General features: G+C 43.0%; 1 protein-coding gene across 1 annotated transcript in view; it reads left to right on the top strand.

The window, feature by feature from the left end:
- The window catches only part of LOC121536508 (cystathionine beta-synthase), a 46483-nt gene that overhangs the window by 9549 nt on the left and 15014 nt on the right, over nt 1–21920 (top strand). Inside the window, exons 2-9 of the mRNA XM_041843838.2 lie at nt 2554–2892; nt 10972–11078; nt 17504–17638; nt 18076–18155; nt 18240–18444; nt 18547–18638; nt 19015–19140; nt 19337–19421. Of these exons, the coding sequence (XP_041699772.1) occupies nt 2561–2892; nt 10972–11078; nt 17504–17638; nt 18076–18155; nt 18240–18444; nt 18547–18638; nt 19015–19140; nt 19337–19421 (1162 nt within the window). The 5' untranslated portion in view covers nt 2554–2560. The remainder of the gene's footprint in view (nt 1–2553; nt 2893–10971; nt 11079–17503; nt 17639–18075; nt 18156–18239; nt 18445–18546; nt 18639–19014; nt 19141–19336; nt 19422–21920) is intronic.

Below are 21920 nucleotides of genomic sequence, written 5' to 3'. Positions count from 1 at the left end.
ATCTTGGTTGATGGAGTTCAAACTCATAAATCAAGTAAGAATGTCTTACTTTCCTGAACCCTTTTGGTGATGTGAAGGGTTTTGAAATGTTCAGAAATGCAAGCACCTTACAACGATACAGTTGAGTGAAGGATTTAAATGTGTTTTGCTTGTTTTAATGCTTTTGAATACTGACGGTCAATCCAGCTGAGCACGAACATAATTCACAAATGAACCCTGGACAGAGCATCACTGTTTCTCATATTGGACCTTTGTTGGGTCAAAGTAGCCTAAAGAGAACTAACTGTACATGCTTTCAATTTGACCTGTTAGGCTTTCTCCTTTCTACACGATCGATCCCTCCGGCTGCAACCCCCGAGAACACTGCTATTTCAAAGAGTACAGTCGTGGTCAAAAGTTTTGAGAATGACACATGCTAATTTTCACAAAGTCTGCTGCCTCAGTTTTGATGATGGCAATTTGCATATACTCCAGAATGTCATGAAGAGTGATGCAATTAATTGCAAAGTCCCTCTTTGCCATGAAAATGAACTTAATCCCCAAAAAACATTTCCACTGCATTTCAGCCCTGCCACAAAAGGACCAGCTGCCATCATGTCAGTGATTCTCTCGTTAACACAGGTGAGAGTGTTGACGAGGACAAGGCTGGAGATCACTCTGTCATGCTGATTGAGTTAGAATAACAGACTGGAAGCTTTAAAAGGAGGGTGGTGCTTGAAATCATTGTTCTTCCTCTGTTAACCATGGTTACCTGCAAGGAAACACGTGCCGTCATCATTGCTTTGCACAAAAAGGGCTTCACAGGCAAGGATATTGCTGCTAGTAAGATTGCACCTAAATCAACCATTTATTGGGTCATCAAGAACTTCAAGGAGAGAGGTTAAAGGAAGTCCAGCAAGCGCCAGGACCGTCTCCTAAAGTTGGTTCAGCTGCGGGATCGGGGCACCACCAATGCAGAGCTTGCTCAGGAATGGCAGCAGGCAGGTGTGAGTGCATCTGTACGCACAGTGAGGCGAAGACTTTTGGAGGATGGCCTGGTGTCAAGAAGGGCAGCAAAGAAGCCACTTCTCTCCAGGAAAAACATAATAATAATAATAATAATGCCATTTAGCAGACGCTTTTATCCAAAGCGACTTACAGTCATGCGTGCATACATTTTTGTGTATGGGTGGTCCCGGGGATCGAACCCACTACCTTGGCGTTACAAGCGCCGTGCTCTACCAGCTGAGACAGACTGATATTCTGCAAAAGGTACAGGGATTGGACTGCTGAGGACTGGGGTAAAGTCATTTTCTCTGATGAATCCCCTTTCCGATTGTTTGGGGCATCCGGAAAACTCCTTGTCCGGAGAAGACAAGGTGAGCGCTACCATCAGTCCTGTGTCATGCCAACAGTAAAGCATCCTGAGACCATTCATGTGTGGGGTTGCTTCTCAGCCAAGGGAGTGGGCTCACTCACAATGTTGCCTAAGAACACAGACATGGATAAAGAATGGTACCAACACATCCTCCGAGAGCAACTTCTCCCAACCATCCAAGAACAGTTTGGTAACAACCAATGCCTTTTCCAGCATGATGGAGCACCTTGCTATAAGGCAAAAGTGATAACTAAGTGGCTCGGGGAACAAAACATCGAAATTTTGGGTCCATGGCCAGGAAACTCCCCAGACCTTAATCCCATTGAGAACTTGTGGTCGATCCTCAAGAGGCGGGTGGACAAACAAAACCCCACAAATTCTGACAAACTCCAAGCATTGATTATGCAAGAATGGGCTGCCATCAGTCAGGATGTGGCCCAGAAGTTAATTGACAGCATGCCAGGGTGGATTGCAGAGGTCTTGAAAAAGACTGGTCAACACTGCAAATATTGACTCTTTGCATAAACTTAATATAATTGTCAATAAAAGCCTTTGACACTTATGGAATGCTTGTAATTATACTTCAGTATACCATTTTAACATCTGACAAAAATATCTCATAACACTGAAGCAGCGAACTTTGTGAAGACCAATACTTGTGTCATTCTCAACTTTTGACCACAACTGTACTTTGCTTATCTGGGCATACTGTACAGAAAGGGGGAGTTATCCAATAGAGTAATCAGGAGTGTGAGTGTGTGTGCAGAGCCAGGCTAATCGTGGCCCAGCCATCTTAAGAACGTTCCTCATTAAAAAGGGACTCAACACACTGCATAGACTGATGTGACCTTTTTCTTGCAGTGAGTGCTTTACACTCTAGTGTCTACACTGTGTAGCCTATATAGGATACCTGTGTGAGAGTCTGGGTTGCAGTGTATGGGGCTCTGGGGGAGCATTCTATTCTCCCTGGCAGTATTCACCTGAACATGTCCTGGTTTGACCGTAATGGTAATAATGTATAAATCAACTGAATGTAACCTCCACATGTATGTGAATGTGTTCTTTATTGTAGATCTATTATTAGTTGAGAAGGTTACCCTAGCGTAGGGTAGTACATTTTACTGCAGGAATTTGTATCTGTCAGTTACTATCTGTCTGACTCACTCACTCACTCTCTATCTCGCCCTTTCTCTCAGGTGAGCCATGCCGTCGGTTCCCTCCAGCACAGATACTGTGCGCCCTGTGTCCTCCGTCTGCCCCCACGCAGCTATGCTCCACAACGACGACACCAATGCCAACGGAGAGGCCGGTATTTTGAATGGGGGGTCCAAGGTCAACGGAGAAGCAATGTTGAATGACCCCAAGTTCTCCATGAATGGATCGGCCCAAGTGAATGGGGACGAGGTGGAGAAGGACCTGGAGAACGCAGCCGCGGGCACTGAGGAGAGGCAGTGGATCCGTCCTGATCTGCCCAGTAGATGCACCTGGAAACTCGGCGTGTCCTCTGCTGAGTCCCCTCACTGCCACCCTAAACGGTGAGTCACACCCACACACTTATCATGAACAGGATTTGCATTTGTTTCTCCTGCATTTTTAGTGTAGAGAGAGCTGATGGATCTGTGGTCAGAGTGATAATTCACTTCTCCACCCCATGACCATGATGTAAATAGAACCGCAGCATTTCCACATACTCTGCTGATCCTCCCTCCTCTTCGAACACGTCTAGTTTATAGTCCACTGATTTCCCTTGCGTAGCTAAGATATAGTCATCAGCTTGCTTCACTAGCAAGGAGAGCAAATAACCAATATATTTGTTTTTGTTGAGCAGCAACATAAAAGCAGGATGTTGGTTTGACTTGCCAGAGTTTGACATTTAGCCAGGCTCCATTTTCCTTCATAATGATACTGCCATTTTGGCCTAGGGAAAAGGGTGTGTGCGTGTGGTAGGCTCATTCTGAGTGCCTGGCATTTCTCTAGCACAGTCTTGCTGTTTTGACACTAATCTCTCCACTCGATCAATTAAGTTGTTACATAAGTTCTAGACGGCATCAATAACTCTGTGCGGCCTGCCACAGGCAAAGGGTTTGTTTGTCTCACTGCCACACAGAATCCAGAGGCTACCATGTTAGAAAATAAACTCTCGATGTCCCAAAGATAGTATGATACAGAGGTTACAAAAGTAGCCAAGTTACACAAGTTTCCATCTCACATACAGTACCAGTCAAAAGTTTGGACACACCTACTCATTTAAGGGTTTTTCCTTATTTTTATATTGTAGAATAATAGTGAAGACATCAAAACTATGAAATAACACATGGAATCATGTAGTAACCAAAAAAGTGTTCAACAAATCAAAATATATTTGAGATTCTTCAAATAGCCTTGATGACAGCTTTGCACACTCTTGGCATTCTCTCAACCAGCTTCACCTGGAATGCTTTTCCAACAGTCTTGAAGGAGTTCCCACATATGCTGAGCACTTGTTGGCTACTTTTCCTTCACTCTGCTGTCTGACTCATCCCAAACCATCTCAATTGGGTTGAGGTCGGGGGATTGTGGAGGCCAGGTCATCTGATGCAGCACTCCATCACTCTCCTTCTTGGTAAAATAGCCCTTACACAGCCTGGAGGTGTGTTGGGTCATTGTCCTGTTGAAAATCAAATGATAGTCCCGCTAAGCCCAAACCAGATGGGATGGCGTATCGCTGCAGAATGCTGTGGTAGCCATGCTGGTTAAGTGTGCCTTGAATTCTAAATAAATCACGGACAGTGTCACCAGCAAACAACCCCCACACCATCACACCTCCTCCTCCATGCTTTACGGTGGGAACTACACATGCAGAGATCATCCGTTCACCCACACCGCGTCTCACAAAGACACAGCGGTTTGAACCGAAAATCCAATTTGGACTCCAGACCAAAGGACACATTTCCACTGGTCTAATGTTCATTACTCGTGTTTCTTGGCCCGAGCAGGTCTCTTCTTATTATTGGTGTCCTTTAGTAGTGGTTTCTTTGCAGCAATTCGACCATGAAGGCCTGATTTACACAGTCCCCTCTAAACAGTTGATGTTGAGATGTGTCTGTTACTTGAACTCTGTGAAGCATTTATTTCGGCTGCAATTCATGAGACTGGTAACGAATGAACTTATCCTCTGCAGCATTATTGACTGACCTTCATGTCTTAAAGTAATGATGGACTGTCGTTTCTCTTTGCTTATTTGAGCTGTTCTTGCCATAATATGGACAGGAAATAAATTCCACAAATTAACTTTAAGAAGGCACACCTGTTAATTGAAATGCATTCCAGGTGACTACCTCATGAAGCTGGTTGAAAGAATGCCAAGAGTGTACAATGCTGTCATCAAGGCAAAGGGTGGCTACTTTGAAGAATCTCAAATATAAAATATATTTTGATTTGTTTAACACTTTTTGTTGGTTACTACATGATTCCAGATGTGTTGTCATGACTTGCCCTCATGGGTTGAGGATCAAACATGCCGGCTAGGCAAAGGTTTGAACACCCCCTTTCCTGGGGGCCAGTTTTATGACCGGTCGTAAATACCGTGCAGACTTTCTCTTCCTTGCCATGAAGTATTGGGAGAAAGGACCCATTTTGTTAACAAAGGAAGTATTCCCGCCAAGACTCCAACATCCAAAAGTGGATAATGAAACAATATTCCTACTTAAAAGAATGTGGGAAATGGTTGGTGGGGACTTAAAGAACAATCATGTCAAATTCGTTAGTATGTTGTGATGTCATTAAAGACGGTGGAACAACATAACTGTATCTCTGGGGGTGTACACTTCCCAGTTATGAGGTTTGCATCTAATTGTTGTATAAAACTAATGATTAAGTATAATACTTTTGAAGATAACAATGTGATTTTAGCATTCTAGATGAGATGATTGTTTTCCATATTGATTTGTTCTCAGTCAGTGGCCACGCCCAGATGAGCACAAACATGATGGAACGCCCCTTTTACCCCAAGTGCATAAAAAGCCTTGAAAAACATTTTTAACATTAGACCAGCAGACGTGAAGCATGAGCTAAATGGTTGAATTTCTACCAGACCAGGAAGCCCAGAAAACGTGAGACGTTAGTCCACACGTTTGAAATGGAGAAACTCTGAAACTCTCAACCTCTACACGAGGTGAAGAAGTAGACCATGCACTAGACCTTATCATTTCAGTCTGCAGCTGGCATGTATAGTCGTCTAGAGAACTTTCACTAAAGACACGAGAGGAGAGGACAATCCCTCTCAGACAACCACTGGTACATCTGAAGTATACATTCTAACCACCACTACGACCAGAAACTCAACCAAGGACATTGAGATCTCTGGTGGGCAAACCAGAGTCCTACATCTTCAACTCAACTATCGAGGACAGCAACATGTTACATTTCTAATCCGAATGAGCGATTTATTAGGGTGCATAAGTATTATGATTACTGTGACCGTAGTTTCCAAAGTAACTACGATAGTTTGAATCTGTCTCTCCCTTCCATTCTGACCCCTCCACTACCCAAGCATTCATGCTAATGTTAGTCCAGTCCACTAGGGACCTGTTTTCATTGTATTACGTTAGTAATCAATAACCTGTGTGTGTTTTTGAATTTTGTTATTATTTAGTTAGTTAGTAAATAGTCTGCTAAATGACTTAAATGTAAATGAATAATTAAGCCAATTTGTTTATTGCTGATTCATCAATAAGGTTAGGATTCTTGCAGGTTCAAGGATTATGCGACGTTCAGAATGAGACTGATAAGAGGTAATTATTTGATGTGACTTATCGAGAGATATTAAACATACTGTGTATATATATATATATATATATCTATCTCACAAAAGTGAATACACCCCTCACATTTTTGTAAATATTTGAGTATATCTTTTCATGTGACAACACTGAAGAAATGACACTTTGCTACAATGTAAAGTAGTGAGTGTACAGCTTGTATAACAGTGTACATTTGCTGTCCCCTCAAAATAACTCACACAGCCATTAATGTCTAAACCACTGGCAACAAAAGTGAGTACAGCCCTAAGTGAAAATTTCCAAATTGGGCCCAAAGTGTCAATATTTTGTGTGGCCACCATCATTTTCCAGTACTGCCTTAACCCTCTTGGGCATGGAGTTCACCAGAGCTTCACAGGTTGCCACTGGAGTCCTCTTCCACCCCTCCATGACGACGTCACGGAGCTGGTAGATGTTAGAAACCTTGTACTCCACCTTCCGTTTGAGGATGCTCCACAGATGCTCAATAGGGTTTAGGTCTGGAGACATGCTTGGCCAGTCCATCACCTTTACCCTCAGCTTCTTTAGCAAGGGAGTGGTCGTCTTGGAGGTGTGTTTGGGGTCGTTATCATGTTGGAATACTGCCCTGCGGCCCAGTCTCCGAAGGCAGGGGATCATGCTCTGCTTCAGTATGTCACAGTACATGTTGGCATTCATGGTTCCCTCAATGAACTGTAGCTCCCCAGTGCCGGTAGCGCTCATGCAGCCCCAGACCATGACACTCCCACCACCATGCTTGACTGTTGGCAAGACACACTTGTCTTTGTAGTCCTCACCTGGTTGCCGCCACACACGCTTGACACCATCTGAACCAAATAAGTTTATCTTGGTCTCATCAGACCACAGGACATGGTTCCAGTAATCCATGTCCTTAGTCTGCTTGTCTTCAGCAAACTGTTTGCGGGCTTTCTTGTGCATCATCTTTAGAAGAGGCTTCCTTCTGGGACGACAGCCATGCAGACCAATTTGATGCGGTGTATGGTCTGAGCACTGACAGGCTGACCCCCCACCCCTTCAACCTCTGCAGTAATGCTGGCAGCACTCATACGTCTATTTCCCAAAGACAACCTCTGGATATGACGCTGAGCACGTGCACTCAACTTCTTTGGTCGACCATGGCGAGGCCTGTTCTGAGTGGAACCTGTCCTGTTAAACCGCTGTATGGTCTTGGCCACCGTGCTGCAGCTCAGTTTCAGGGTCTTGGCAATCTTCTTATAGCCCAGGCCATCTTTATGTAGAGCAACAATTCTTTCTTTCAGATCCTCAGAGTTCTTTGCCATGAGGTGCCATGTTGAACTTCCAGTGACCAGTATGAGGGAGTGTGAGAGTGATGACACCAAATTTAACACACCTGCTCCCCATTCACACCTGAGATCTTGTAACACTAACGAGTCACATGACACCGGGGAGGGAAAATGGCTAATTGGGCCCAATTTGGACAGTTTCACTTAGGGGTGTACTCACTTTTGTTGCCAGTGGTTTAGACATTAATGGCTGTGTGTTGAGTTATTTTGAGGGGACAGCAAATGTACACTGTTATACAAGATGTACACTCACTACTTTACATTGTAGCAAAGTGTAATTTCTTCAGTGTTGTCACATGAAAAGATATACTCAAATATTTACAAAAATGTGAGGGGTGTACTCACTTTTGTGAGATACTGTGTGTGTATGTATATATGTATGTATATACACTGCTCAAAAAAATAAAGGGAACACTTAAACAACACATCCTAGATCTGAATGAATTAAATAATCTTATTAAATACTTTTTTCTTTACATAGTTGAATGTGCTGACAACAAAATCAAACAAAAATTATCAATGGAAATCAAATTTATCAAACCATGGAGATCTGGATTTGGAGTCACCCTCAAAATTAAAGTGGAAACCCACACTACAGGCTGATCCAACTTTGATGTAATGTCCTTAAAACAAGTCAAAATGAGGCTCAGTAGTGTGTGTAGCCTCCACGTGCCTGTATGACCTCCCTACAACGCCTGGGCATGCTCCTGATGAGGTGGCGGATGGTTTCCTGAGGGATCTCCTCCCAGACCTGGACTAAAGCATCCGCCAACTCCTGGACAGTCTGTAGTGCAACGTGGCGTTGGTGGATGGAGCGAGACATGATGTCCCAGATGTGCTCAACTGGATTCAGGTCTGGGGAACGGGCGGTCCATAGCATCAATGCCTTCCTCTTGCAGGAACTGCTGACACACTCCAGCCACATGAGGTCTAGCATTGTCTTGCATTAGGAGGAACCCAGGGCCAACCGCACCAGCATATGGTCTCACAAGGGGTCTGAGGATCTCATCTCGGTACCTAATGGCAGTCAGGCTACCTCTGGCGAGCACATGGAGGGCTGTGCGGCCCCCCAAAGAAATGCCACCCCACACCATGACTGACCCACCGCCAAACCGGTCATGCTGGAGGATGTTGCAGGCAGCAGAACGCTCTCCACGGCGTCTCCAGACTCTGTCACGTCTGTCACATGTGCTCAGTGTGAACCTGCTTTCATCTGTGAAGAGCACAGGGCGCCAGTGGCGAATTTGCCAATCTTGGTGTTCTCTGGCAAATGCCAAACGTCCTGCACGGTTTTGGGCTGTAAGCACAACCCCCACCTGTGGACGTCGGGCCCTCATACCACCCTCATGGAGTCTGTTTCTGACCGTTTGAGCAGACACATGCACTTTTGTGGCCTACTGGAGGTCATTTTGCAGGGCTCTGGCAGTGCTCCTCCTGCTCCTCCTTGCACAAAGGCGGAGGTAGCGGTCCTGCTGCTGGGTTGTTGCCCTCCTACGGCCTCCTCCACGTCTCCTGATGTACTGGCCTGTCTCCTGGTAGCGCCTCCATGCTCTGGACACTACGCTGACAGACACAGCAAACCTTCTTGCCACAGCTCGCATTGATGTGCCATCCTGGATGAGCTGCACTACCTGAGCCACTTGTGTGGGTTGTAGACTCCGTCTCATGCTACCACTAGAGTGAAAGCACCGCCAGCATTCAAAAGTGACCAAAACATCAGCCAGGAAGTATAGGAACTGAGAAGTGGTCTGTGGTCACCACCTGCAGAACCATTTCTTTATTGGGGGTGTCTTGCTAATTGCCTATAATTTCCACCTGTTGTCTATTCCATTTGCACAACAGCATGTGACATTTATTGTCAATCAGTGTTGCTTCCTAAGTGGACAGTTTGATTTCACAGAAGTGTGATTGACTTGGGAGTTACATTGTTGTTTAAGTGTTCCCTTTATTTTTTTAGCAGTGTATATGTGTGTGTGTATGTATATATATATATATGTGTGTGGGGAGAACAAGTATTTGATACACTGCCGATTTTGCAGGTTTTCCTACTTACAAAGCATGTAGAGGTCTGTAATTTTTATCATAGGTACAAAAATCCAGAAAATCACATTGTATGATTTTTAAGTAATTAATTTGCATTTTATTGCATGACATAAGTATTTGATACATTAGAAAAGCAGTACTTAATAATTGGTACAGAAACCTTTGTTTGCAATTACAGAGATCATACGTTTCCTGTAGGTCTTGACCAGGTTTGCACACACTGCAGTAGGGATTTTGTCCCACTCCTCCATACAGACCTTCTCCAGATCCTTCAGGTTTCGGGGCTGTCGCTGGGCAATACGGACTTTCAGCTCCCTCCAAAGATTTTCTATTTGGTTCAGGTCTGGAGACTGGCTAGGCAACAGGACCTTGAGATGCTTCTTACGGAGCCACTCCTTAGTTGCCCTGGCTGTGTGTTTCGGGTCATTGTCATGCTGGAAGACCCAGCCACGACCCATCTTCAATGCTCTTACTGAGGGAAGGAGGTTGTTGGCCAAGATCTCGCGATACATGGCCCCATCCATCCTCCCCTCAATACGGTGCAGTCGTCCTGTCCCCTTTGCAGAAAAGCATCCCCAAAGAATGATGTTTCCACCTCCATACTTCACGGTTGGGATGGTGTTCTTGGGGTTGTACTCATCCTTCTTCTTCCTCCAAACACGGCGAGTGGAGTTTAGACCAAAAAGCTCTATTTTTGTCTCATCAGACCACATGACCTTCTCCCATTCCTCCTCTGGATCATCCAGATGGTCATTGGCAAACTTCAGACGGGCCTGGACATGCGCTGGCTTGAGCAGGGGGACCTTGCTTGCGCTGCAGGATTTTAATCCATGACGGCGTAGTGTGTTACTAATGGTTTTCTTTGAGACTGTGGTTCCAGCTCTCTTCAGGTCATTGACTAGGTCCTGCCGTGTAGTTCTGGGCTGATCCCTCACCTTCCTCATGATCATTGATGCCCCACGAGGTGAGATCTTGCATGGAGCCCCAGACCGAGGGTGATTGACCGTCATCTTGAACTTCTTCCATTTTCTAATAATTGCGCCAAGAGTTGTTGCCTTCTCACCAAGCTGCTTGCCTATTGTCCTGTAGCCCATCCCAGCCTTGTGCAGGTCTACAATTTTATCCCTGATGTCCTTACACAGCTCTCTGGTCTTGGCCATTGTGGAGAGGTTGGATTCTGTTTGATTGAGTGTGTGGACAGGTGTCTTTTATACAGGTAACGAGTTCAAACAGGTGCAGTTAATACAGGTAATGAGTGGAGAACAGGAGGGCTTCTTAAAGAAAAAGTAAGTGTGTCCAAACTTTTGACTGGTAGTGTATGTAACAACTTTCAAGCGGATACTTTGGCGCGAACTTACGCATAAAATAGTTTATGATTTGCTTTTTTTTGCTCTGTAATTTGTGAGTGATCATGGTTTATATAGATTTTTCTTGTTAAATGAGTCTCCATTCCATCCTTGCCTCTCAGGACCGAAGCCCCCAGAATTCTACCAAACATCCTCAGGAGGATCGGAGACACACCTCTGGTCCGCATGAACAAGATACCCAAAGCCTTCGGCCTCAAGTGTGAACTCTGTGAGTATTTACACATGCACACACACAGTCATGATATGACACCCACTGAGCCTAAAGACAACAAATACAGACGCTGCCTTTCTCTGGAACTACCTTGTTTGTGTTAAGTTACTGTATTTACATAGTTTTATATGGCTGTGTCCTTTTAAATCACATTTTCTGTTTCCTCAAAAACAAAACTGAGTGCGCATGTCTTTGGGTGGGAGGTGGGTTTGATTTACACATTGTGTGTGATCAGCAGCGTTTGGGAAGCTACTGAAAAATATAATTTACAAAGCTACCAATTACTTCGCACTGGAAGAAGTTAAGCTACACTAAAACTACCTTTAAGAAACAGAACAGATCACTCTGTGGTCAGATGTTAACAGAATATGTAATTTATCCTGTTAAACACAACAATGTTTCAAGTGAGAATTAGGCAGGTGTGATGCTGAAAAGGAAAGAAAGTTCTTGCCTACTTCACCCATATTTTGTGTAGTTCCAGTAGTTGGCTACGCTGCTATATGGCAACAACAACAAAAAATTAACTACTGAAAACGCTATCTAGATTTGAATTTAGTTTAACTACCACCAAGCTACTGCAAAATGTAGTTTAATTCTTAGTTGAACTACATGTAGTTCATTACTCCCCAAAACTGGGGATCAGCTGTCTTCCCTACAGCTATTTCTCTTTTTTAAAGCATAAATCCATAAATCCAGTGGTGGAGGACATGACTAAGAGGGAGGAGTAGAGAGATGGGGGAAGGAAAGAGAAAGAAACCAATATGCGGCGATGACATGAAGACAGGGTTAAACTGGAAGTGAGGGTGAATGAAATAGACCATAAAAGAGTGCAAGGGTGAGGGAGAGTTTCTTAAGACTCCTCCTGTAGTACAGTTAGTCTCGAAATTAGTTTCCTCCTGTAGTACAGTTAGTCTCTATATTAGACTACTCTTATAGTACAGTTAGTCTCTATATTAGACTACTCTTATAGTACAGTTAGTCTCTATATTAGACTACTCTTATAGTACAGTTAGTCTCTATATTAGACTACTCTTATAGTACAGTTAGTATCTATATTAGACTACTCTTATAGTACAGTTAGTATCTATATTAGACTACTCTTATAGTACAGTTAGTCTCTATATTAGATTCCTCCTGTAGTACAGTTAGTCTCTATATTAGACTCCTCCTGTAGTACAGTTAGTATCTATATTAGACTCCTCCTGTAGTACAGTTAGTCTCTATATTAGACTACTCTTATAGTACAGTTAGTATCTATATTAGACTACTATTATAGTACAGTTAGTCTCTATATTAGATTCCTCCTGTAGTACAGTTAGTCTCTATATTAGACTACTCCTGTAGTACAGTTAGTCTCTATATTAGACTCCTCCTGTAGTACAGTTAGTATCTATATTAGACTCCTCCTGTAGTACAGTTAGTCTCTATATTAGACTCCTCCTGTAGTACAGTTAGTATCTATATTAGACTCCTCCTGTAGTACAGTTAGTCTCTATATTAGACTACTCTTATAGTACAGTTAGTATCTATATTAGACTACTCTTATAGTACAGTTAGTCTCTATATTAGATTCCTCCTGTAGTACAGTTAGTCTCTATATTAGACTCCTCCTGTAGTACAGTTAGTATCTATATTAGACTCCTCCTGTAGTACAGTTAGTCTCTATATTAGACTACTCTTATAGTACAGTTAGTATCTATATTAGACTACTCTTATAGTACAGTTAGTCTCTATATTAGACTACTCTTATAGTACAGTTAGTCTCTATATTAGACTACTCTTATAGTACAGTTAGTATCTATATTAGACTACTCTTATAGTACAGTTAGTCTCTATATTAGACTACTCTTATAGTACAGTTAGTCTCTATATTAGACTACTCTTATAGTACAGTTAGTATCTATATTAGACTCCTCCTGTAGTACAGTTAGTATCTATATTAGACTCCTCCTGTAGTACAGTTAGTCTCTATATTAGACTACTCTTATAGTACAGTTAGTCTCTATATTAGACTCCTCCTGTAGTACAGTTAGTATCTATATTAGACTCCTCCTGTAGTACAGTTAGTCTCTATATTAGACTACTCTTATAGTACAGTTAGTATCTATATTAGACTACTATTATAGTACAGTTAGTCTCTATATTAGAATCCTCCTGTAATACAGTTAGTATCTATATTAGTGTCCTCCTGTAGTACAGTTAGTCTCTATATTAGACTACTCTTATAGTACAGTTAGTATCTATATTAGACTACTCTTATAGTACAGTTAGTCTCTATATTCGACTACTCTTATAGTACAGTTAGTATCTATATTAGACTACTATTATAGTACAGTTAGTCTCTATATTAGACTACTCTTATAGTACAGTTAGTCTCTATATTAGAATCCTCCTGTAATACAGTTAGTATCTATATTAGTGTCCTCCTGTAGTACAGTTAGTCTCTATATTAGACTACTCTTATAGTACAGTTAGTATCTATATTAGACTCCTCCTGTAGTACAGTTAGTCTCTATATTAGACTCCTCCTGTAGTACAGTTAGTCTCTATATTAGACTACTCTTATAGTACAGTTAGTCTCTATATTAGATTCCTCCTGTAGTACAGTTAGTCTCTATATTAGACTACTCTTATAGTACAGTTAGTCTCTATATTAGACTCGTCCTGTAGTACAGTTAGTCTCTATATTAGACTACTCTTATAGTACAGTTAGTCTCTATATTAGATTCCTCCTGTAGTACAGTTAGTCTCTATATTAGACTACTCTTATAGTACAGTTAGTCTCTATATTAGACTCGTCCTGTAGTACAGTTAGTCTCTATATTAGACTACTCTTATAGTACAGTTAGTATCTATATTAGACTACTATTATAGTACAGTTAGTCTCTATATTAGACTACTCTTATAGTACAGTTAGTCTCTATATTAGAATCCTCCTGTAATACAGTTAGTATCTATATTAGTGTCCTCCTGTAGTACAGTTAGTCTCTATATTAGACTACTCTTATAGTACAGTTAGTATCTATATTAGACTCCTCCTGTAGTACAGTTAGTCTCTATATTACACTCCTCCTGTAGTACAGTTAGTCTCTATATTAGATTCCTCCTGTAGTACAGTTAGTCTCTATATTAGAATCCTCCTGTAATACAGTTAGTATCTATATTAGTGTCCTCCTGTAGTACAGTTAGTCTCTATATTAGACTCCTCCTGTAGTACAGTTAGTCACTATATTAGACTACTCTCATAGTACTGTTAGTCACTATATTAGACTACTCTTATAGTACAGTTAGGATCTATATTAGACTCCTCCTGTAGTACAGTTAGTCTCTAAATTAGACTACTATTATAGTACAGTTAGTCTCTATATTAGACTACTCTTATAGTACAGTTAGTCTCTATATTAGACTACTCTTATAGTACAGTTAGTATCTATATTAGACTCCTCCTGTAGTACAGTTAGTCTCTATATTAGACTACTCTTATAGTACAGTTAGTATCTATATTAGACTACTCTTATAGTACAGTTAGTCTCTATATTAGACTCGTCCTGTAATACAGTTAGTATCTATATTAGTGTCCTCCTGTAGTACAGTTAGTCTCTCTATTAGACTCCTCCTGTAGTACAGTTAGTCTCTATATTAGACTACTCTTATAGTACAGTTAGTCTCTATATTAGACTCGTCCTGTAGTACAGTTATTCTCTATATTAGACTACTCTTATAGTACAGTTAGTCTCTATATTAGACTCCTCCTGTAGTACAGTTAGTCTCTATATTAGACTCCTCCTGTAGTACAGTTAGTCACTATATTCGACTACTCTTATAGTACAGTTAGTCTCTATATTCGACTACTCTTGTAGTACAGTTAGTCTCTATATTAGACTCCTCCTGTAGTACAGTTAGTCTCTATATTCGACTACTCTTATAGTACAGTTAGTCTCTATATTAGACTCGTCCTGTTATACAGTTATTATCTATATTAGTGTCCTTCTGTAGTACAGTTAGTCTCTATATTAGACTCGTCCTGGAGTACAGTTATTCTCTATATTAGACTCCTCCTGTAGTACAGTTAGTCTCTATATTAGACTACTCCTGTAGTACAGTTAGTCTCTATATTAGACTCCTGTAGTACAGTTAGTCTCTATATTAGACTACTCCTGTAGTACAGTTAGTCTCTATATTAGACTACTCCTGTAGTACAGTTAGTCTCTATATTAGACTCTTGTAGTACAGTTAGTCTCTATATTAGACTCCTCCTGTAGTACAGTTAGTCTCTATATTAGACTACTCCTGTAGTACAGTTAGTCTCTATATTAGACTATTCCTGTAGTACAGTTAGTCTCTATATTAGACTCCTGTAGTACAGTTAGTCTCTATATTTGACTACTCTTATAGTACAGTTAGTCTCTATGTTAGACTCCTCCTGTAGTACAGTTAGTCTCTATTAGACTCCTCATGTAGTACAGTTAGTATCTATATTAGTGTCCTTCTGTAGTACAGTTAGTCTCTATATTAGACTACTCTTATAGTACAGTTAGTCTCTATATTAGACTACTCTTATAGTACAGTTAGTCTCTATATTAGACTCCTCCTGTAGTACAGTTAGTCTCTATATTAGACTACTCTTATAGTACAGTTAGTATCTATATTAGTCTCCTCCTGTAGTACAGTTAGTCTCTATATTAGACTACTCTTATAGTACAGTTAGTATCTATATTAGACTACTCTTATAGTACAGTTAGTCTCTATATTAGACTCGTCCTGTAATACAGTTAGTATCTATATTAGTGTCCTCCTGTAGTACAGTTAGTCTCTCTATTAGACTCCTCCTGTAGTACAGTTAGTCTCTATATTATACTACTCTAGTACAGTTAGTCTCTATATTAGACTACTCTTATAGTACAGTTAGTCTCTATATTAGACTCCTCCTGTAGTACAGTTAGTCTCTATTAGACTCCTCATGTAGTACAGTTAGTATCTATATTAGTGTCCTTCTGTAGTACAGTTAGTCTCTATATTAGACTACTCCTGTAGTACAGTTAGTCTCTATATTAGACTACTCCTGTAGTACAGTTAGTCTCTATATTAGACTACTCTTATAGTACAGTTAGTCTCTATATTAGACTACTCTTATAGTACAGTTAGTCTCTATATTAGACTACTCTTATAGTACAGTTAGTCTCTATATTAGACTCCTCTTGTACAGTTAGTCTCTATATTAGACTACTCTTATAGTACAGTTAGTCTCTATATTTGACTACTCTTATAGTACAGCTAGTCTCTTTCTCCTCCTGTAGTACAGTTAGTCACTAGAACTGGTTTCCTACAGGCCCCTTTTGCTATGAATGGCCATTTGTTATACTGTTATTATTTTAAAGTCAACATTAAGGTATCACATAGCCTCCTTTCCCCTCATTACAGTCTGCTAGGCTCCACTGTATGACTGTAAGGGTCTTGTCTCAGGTAACACTCACACACACTGGGTGGAGTGGGTTTGGCCACCTGAAAGTCCCTCTGTTCTGAGGGAATAGGTAACCTTCTGATGGGGGCCGGAGAGGGACAAGGTCTTGTATCAGGTGTCACTAGGCTGAATTGTCAGTCACAAACTTTGGGACGTTTTGGGAAGTCAGGATGTGGATTCTGGGGGAAATGTTCTTGTCATCACCTATAGCATCAGTTCTGGAATTGAAGGTGATTTTAAAGACCATGACTGGTTATTCTGCCCGGCGCTAGCGACTCAGACAGACCTTTTGTCTGAGCCTGAACAGGCAGTACATTTCTCTGATTGGTTGGTACAGTTGACCGATGAAGTACAGTAATGTTAATAATAGTTCCGTTTTGGACAACCCTCCACGTGTGTTATTTGAGTTCACTGCATGTGAACCATGTCACGGTCCTCAGTCTAAATATCTCCCCTCTCGCCAGTGTGTTTATTTTTATTTTTATGGGCCTAATTGTTTAAGGTCAATCTCTGGTTGATTCCCATGGGTGAGTGGGACAAAAAGTTATGTTTCCATGGTACTTGCATGGATTTTCATGTGATTCAGATTTACTCTTTGGCTGTCTAGTCCACAGTGGATTTGGGGCCATTTGGAATCTGTGCCAATCGGCTATTGTACGTGTGAGAGAGAGAGGTTGTGTGTGTGAATGAGTGAGAAACGCTGGACCTTTTGGATGAACTCCCCACCTGAATTTTTCCAAATCGGCTCATGCCAGCTCAGTCTCTTCCCATGATCTTCCCTGTTTGGGGCATCTTCTACTGTACTACCTGGTGCTGCTAAGGGGCTTTACAGTTAACTTGTACACAGGGTTTTTTCTGTGGTATAGCTAAAGTACACAATAACATAATATAAGCAGGTGCAGTACATATTGATAATTCAACATTTCCTTACACCCTCTCTCTTTTTTCTGTGTGTGTGTAGTGGCCAAGTGTGAGTTCTTCAATGCAGGGGGCAGTGTGAAGGACCGTATCAGTCTGAGAATGGTGGAGGATGCAGAGAGAGCTGGCATCCTCAAACCTGGAGACACCATCATCGAGCCCACCTCTGGCAACACAGGTACGTGTGTGTGGCATGTTTTTCTCTAGGATTCCCTGAGTGCTATAAACACAGCCTTTTTGTTGGACAATGATACAAAAGGAATTGTGAGAGCGAGCGAGAGGGCGACCATGATTTAAATCAAACTCTACATGCCTCAAAACACTCCTGCCTAACTTATCAACACATTCTACCACCACATGTATCAGCACACACAAGGCCCTCTCTGTGGCACTGGCTATATGACTCACAGTAGATAGATTACACACCCCAGTCAAAGGATTTGTGTGTGTGTGTTTAAAATTAGTTTTGCCTGGTAAGGTCAAGTAGTCACTGAGACCTCCCAGCTTACCTTTGACATTAGGATCTTGACACTGTAGCCCTGTGTTCTGCAGTATGGTTTGTACTGCTGACATGACCTGGTATTCACAGCTGTATTGACGTCTCTCGCTCTGCAGGTATTGGTCTGGCCCTGGCCTCTGCAGTCAAAGGCTATCGCTGCATCATCGTCATGCCTGAGAAGATGAGCATGGAGAAGGTGAAGCTGGTGTGTTTGTGTATCAGTGCATCCATGCGTAGGTGTTGGAATGTAACTAATTGTAATCTGATCTTGCGTTCCCAGGTGGACGTGCTGAGAGCCTTGGGGGCGGAGATCGTGCGTACCCCCACCGCCGCCCGTTTTGATTCGCCAGAGTCCCACGTGGGCGTAGCCTGGCGTCTGAAGAACGAGATCCCCAACTCGCACATCCTTGACCAGTACCGTAACGCTAGCAACCCCCTAGCCCACTACGACAGTACTGCTGAGGAGATCCTGGAGCAGTGTGATGGTACGTGTGTGTGTGTGTGAATGAGATGGAGAAATTGAGTGAAGAATACCTATTTCCTACTACTCTTCTAATAGACATCTATCTGCGCCACTGCCCTTGCAGGTAAGGTGGACATGTTGGTGGCAGGAGCTGGCACAGGTGGCACCATCACTGGCATCGCCCGCAAGCTGAAGGAGAGATGCCCCAACATAAAGGTAGGCACTGAGTCACTTAACACAATGTCCCAGATCTATAAGCAGACAATCTATTGGACTAGCATGTTATCGCCCTGCCCTGTGTACTTTGTCAATTGAATTCCATTCAGTCTAATTTAGCTGAAAGTATGAAACAACAGTTTAACCCAAGGCCCACAGTTATACAGCCTGTTGAGCCGAGTCATAAAGTAGGATCATGAAGTAATATTGCATCTGCTGTTGATAAATAAAGCCATACATTGTCTCAATGATAAAGATCATACAGGAAAGATTAATACAGATCCTAACTTGCCTTTGTGTGTGATGTATTTATTACCATATTATTTTGGCTTATTGATGTAATGGTTAGTTAACAGTGTTGTTCTGTGTCGTGTAGATCGTGGGCGTGGACCCTGAGGGTTCTATCCTGGCTGAGCCAGAGGAGCTGAACATGACAGACAAGACCCAATACGAGGTGGAGGGCATCGGATATGACTTCATCCCCACCGTGCTCGACAGATCTGTGAGTGTGTGGCAGTGATCTCCTGACTTGAGCTGTGATACGGTGCTGTGTTTTCTACTCTGCATACTGTAATACAGACAACACACTCACAAGTGTGTTGTAATTGCATGTGGAAGGAAAATGACTTCTAACATAATGTTGTATATGTGTGCTATGGTAGAATGCATATAAATGTTTCTCTCCTTCTCTTTTTCAGGTGATTGACACGTGGTATAAGTCCAATGACGAGGAGTCCTTTGCCATGTCACGCATGCTGATTAGGGAGGAGGGGCTTCTCTGCGGTAGGTTGACATCACACACAATGATTGGTGCTCCCAAAAAGCAAGTGTCTCTCTAGTTCTCTCTCTCGCTGTATCTATCTCTCTCTCTCTCTCGCTGTATCTATCTCTCTCTCTCTCTCTCGCTGTATCTATCTCTCTCTCTCGCTGTCTCGATCACTCTCTCGCTGTATCGATCTCACTCTCTCTCCCGCTGTATCTCTCTCTCGCTGTATCTCTCTCTCTCTCTCTCTCGCTGTATCGATCTCTCTCTCTCGCTGTCTCTCTCGCTGTCTCTTTCGCTGTCTCTGTATCTCTCGCTCTCTCGCTGTATCTCTCGCTCTCTCTCTCTCGCTGTATCGATCTCTCTCTCTCTCGCTGTCTCTCTCGCTCTCTCTCTCGCTGTGTCTCTCTCTCGCTGTATCTCTCTGTCTCTCTCTCTTGCTGTATCTCTCTCTCTCTCTCTCGCTGTATCTCTCTCTCTCTCGCTGTATCTCTCTCTCTCGCTGTCTCTGTATCTCTCTCTCTCTATCGCTGTGTCTCTCTCTCGCTGTATTTCTCTCTCTCTCGCTGTGTCTCTCTCGCTGTATCTCTCTCTCGCTGTATCTCTCTCTCTCGCTGTATCTCTCTCTCTCTCTCTCTCTCGCTGTATCTCTCTCTCTCTCTCTCTCGCTGTGTCTCTCTCTCTCTCGCTGTGTCTCTCTCTCGCTTTGTCTATCGCTGTATCTCTCGCTGTATCTCTCTCTCTCGCTGTATCTGTCTCTCTCTCTCTCTCGCTGTATCTGTCTCTCTCTCTCTCTGTATCTCTCTCTCTCTCTGTCTCTCTCTCTCACTGTATCTCTCTCTCTCGCTCGCTTGCTCACTGTATCTGTCTTTCGCTGTATCTCTCTCGCTATATCTCTCGGTGTCTCTCTCTCTCGCTGTCTCTCTCTCTCGCTGTCTCTCTCTCTCGCTGTCTCTCTCTCGTTGTATCTCTCTCTCGCTCTCTCTCTCTCGCTGTATCTCTCTCTCTCTCGCTGTATCTCTCTCTCTCTCTCGCTGTATCTCTCTCTCTCTCGCTGTATCTCTCTCTCTCTCGCTGTATCTCTCTCTCTCTCGCTGTATCTCTCTCGCTGTATCTCTCGCTGTCTCTCTCGCTGTATCTCTCTCTCGCTGTGTCTCTCTCTCTCTCGCTGTATCTCTCTCGCTGTATCTCTCTCTCTCTCGCTGTATCTCTCTCTCTCTCCTATCGCTGTATCTCTCTCTCTCGCTGTATTTCTCTCTCTCTCGCTGTGTCTCTCTCTCGCTGTATTTCTCTCTCTCTCGCTGTATTTCTCTCTCTCTCGCTGTATCTCTCTCTCTCGCTGTATCTCTCTCTCTCTCTCTCGCTGTATCTCTCTCTCTCTCTCTCTCTCGCTGTATCTCTCTCTCTCTCTCTCTCGCTGTGTGTCTCTCTCTCTCTCGCTGTGTCTCTCTCTCTCTCTCGCTTTGTCTCTCGCTGTATCTCTCTCTGTGTCTCTGTCTCTCTGTATCTCTGTCTCTCTCTCGCTGTATCTCTCTCTCTCTCTCGCTGTATCTCTCTCTCTCGCTGTCTCTCTCTCTCTCGCTGTATCTGTCTCTCTCTCTCGCTGTATCGATCTCTCTCTCTCGCTGTCTCTCTCGCTGTCTCTTTCGCTGTCTCTGTATCTCTCGCTCTCTCGTTGTATCTCTCTCTCTCTCACTGTATCTCTCTCTCTCTCGCTGTTTCTCTCTCTCTCTCTCTCGCTGTGTGTCTCTCTCTCTCTCGCTGTGTCTCTCTCTCTCTCTCGCTTTGTCTCTCGCTGTATCTCTCTCTGTGTCTCTGTCTCTCTGTATCTCTGTCTCTCTCTCGCTGTATCTCTCTCTCTCTCTCGCTGTATCTCTCTCTCCCGCTGTATCTCTCTCTCGCTGTATCTCTCTCTCTCTCGCTGTATCGATCTCTCTCTCTCGCTGTCTCTCTCGCTGTCTCTTTCGCTGTCTCTGTATCTCTCGCTCTCTCGCTGTATCTCTCGCTCTCTCTCTCTCGCTGTATCGATCTCTCTCTCTCGCTGTATCTCTCTCTCTCTCTCTCGCTGTATCTCTCTCTCTCTCGCTGTATCTCTCTCTCTCGCTGTATCTCTCTCTCTCTCTCTCTCTCGCTGTGTGTCTCTCTCTCTCTCGCTGTGTCTCTCTCTCTCTCTCGCTTTGTCTCTCGCTGTATCTCTCTCTGTGTCTCTGTCTCTCTGTATCTCTGTCTCTCTCTCGCTGTATCTCTCTCTCTCTCTCGCTGTATCTCTCTCTCCCGCTGTATCTCTCTCTCGCTGTATCTCTTCTCTCTCGCTGTATCGATCTCTCTCTCTCGCTGTCTCTCTCGCTGTCTCTTTCGCTGTCTCTGTATCTCTCGCTCTCTCGCTGTATCTCTCGCTCTCTCTCTCTCGCTGTATCGATCTCTCTCTCTCGCTGTCTCTCTCGCTCTCTCTCTCGCTGTGTCTCTCTCTCGCTGTATCTCTCTGTCTCTCTCTCTTGCTGTATCTCTCTCTCTCTCTC

The sequence above is a fragment of the Coregonus clupeaformis genome, chromosome 23, assembly GCF_020615455.1.
Source record: "Coregonus clupeaformis isolate EN_2021a chromosome 23, ASM2061545v1, whole genome shotgun sequence".
Lineage (NCBI taxonomy): Eukaryota > Metazoa > Chordata > Actinopteri > Salmoniformes > Salmonidae > Coregonus > Coregonus clupeaformis.
This window is presented reverse-complemented; position numbering and strand designations above follow the sequence as displayed.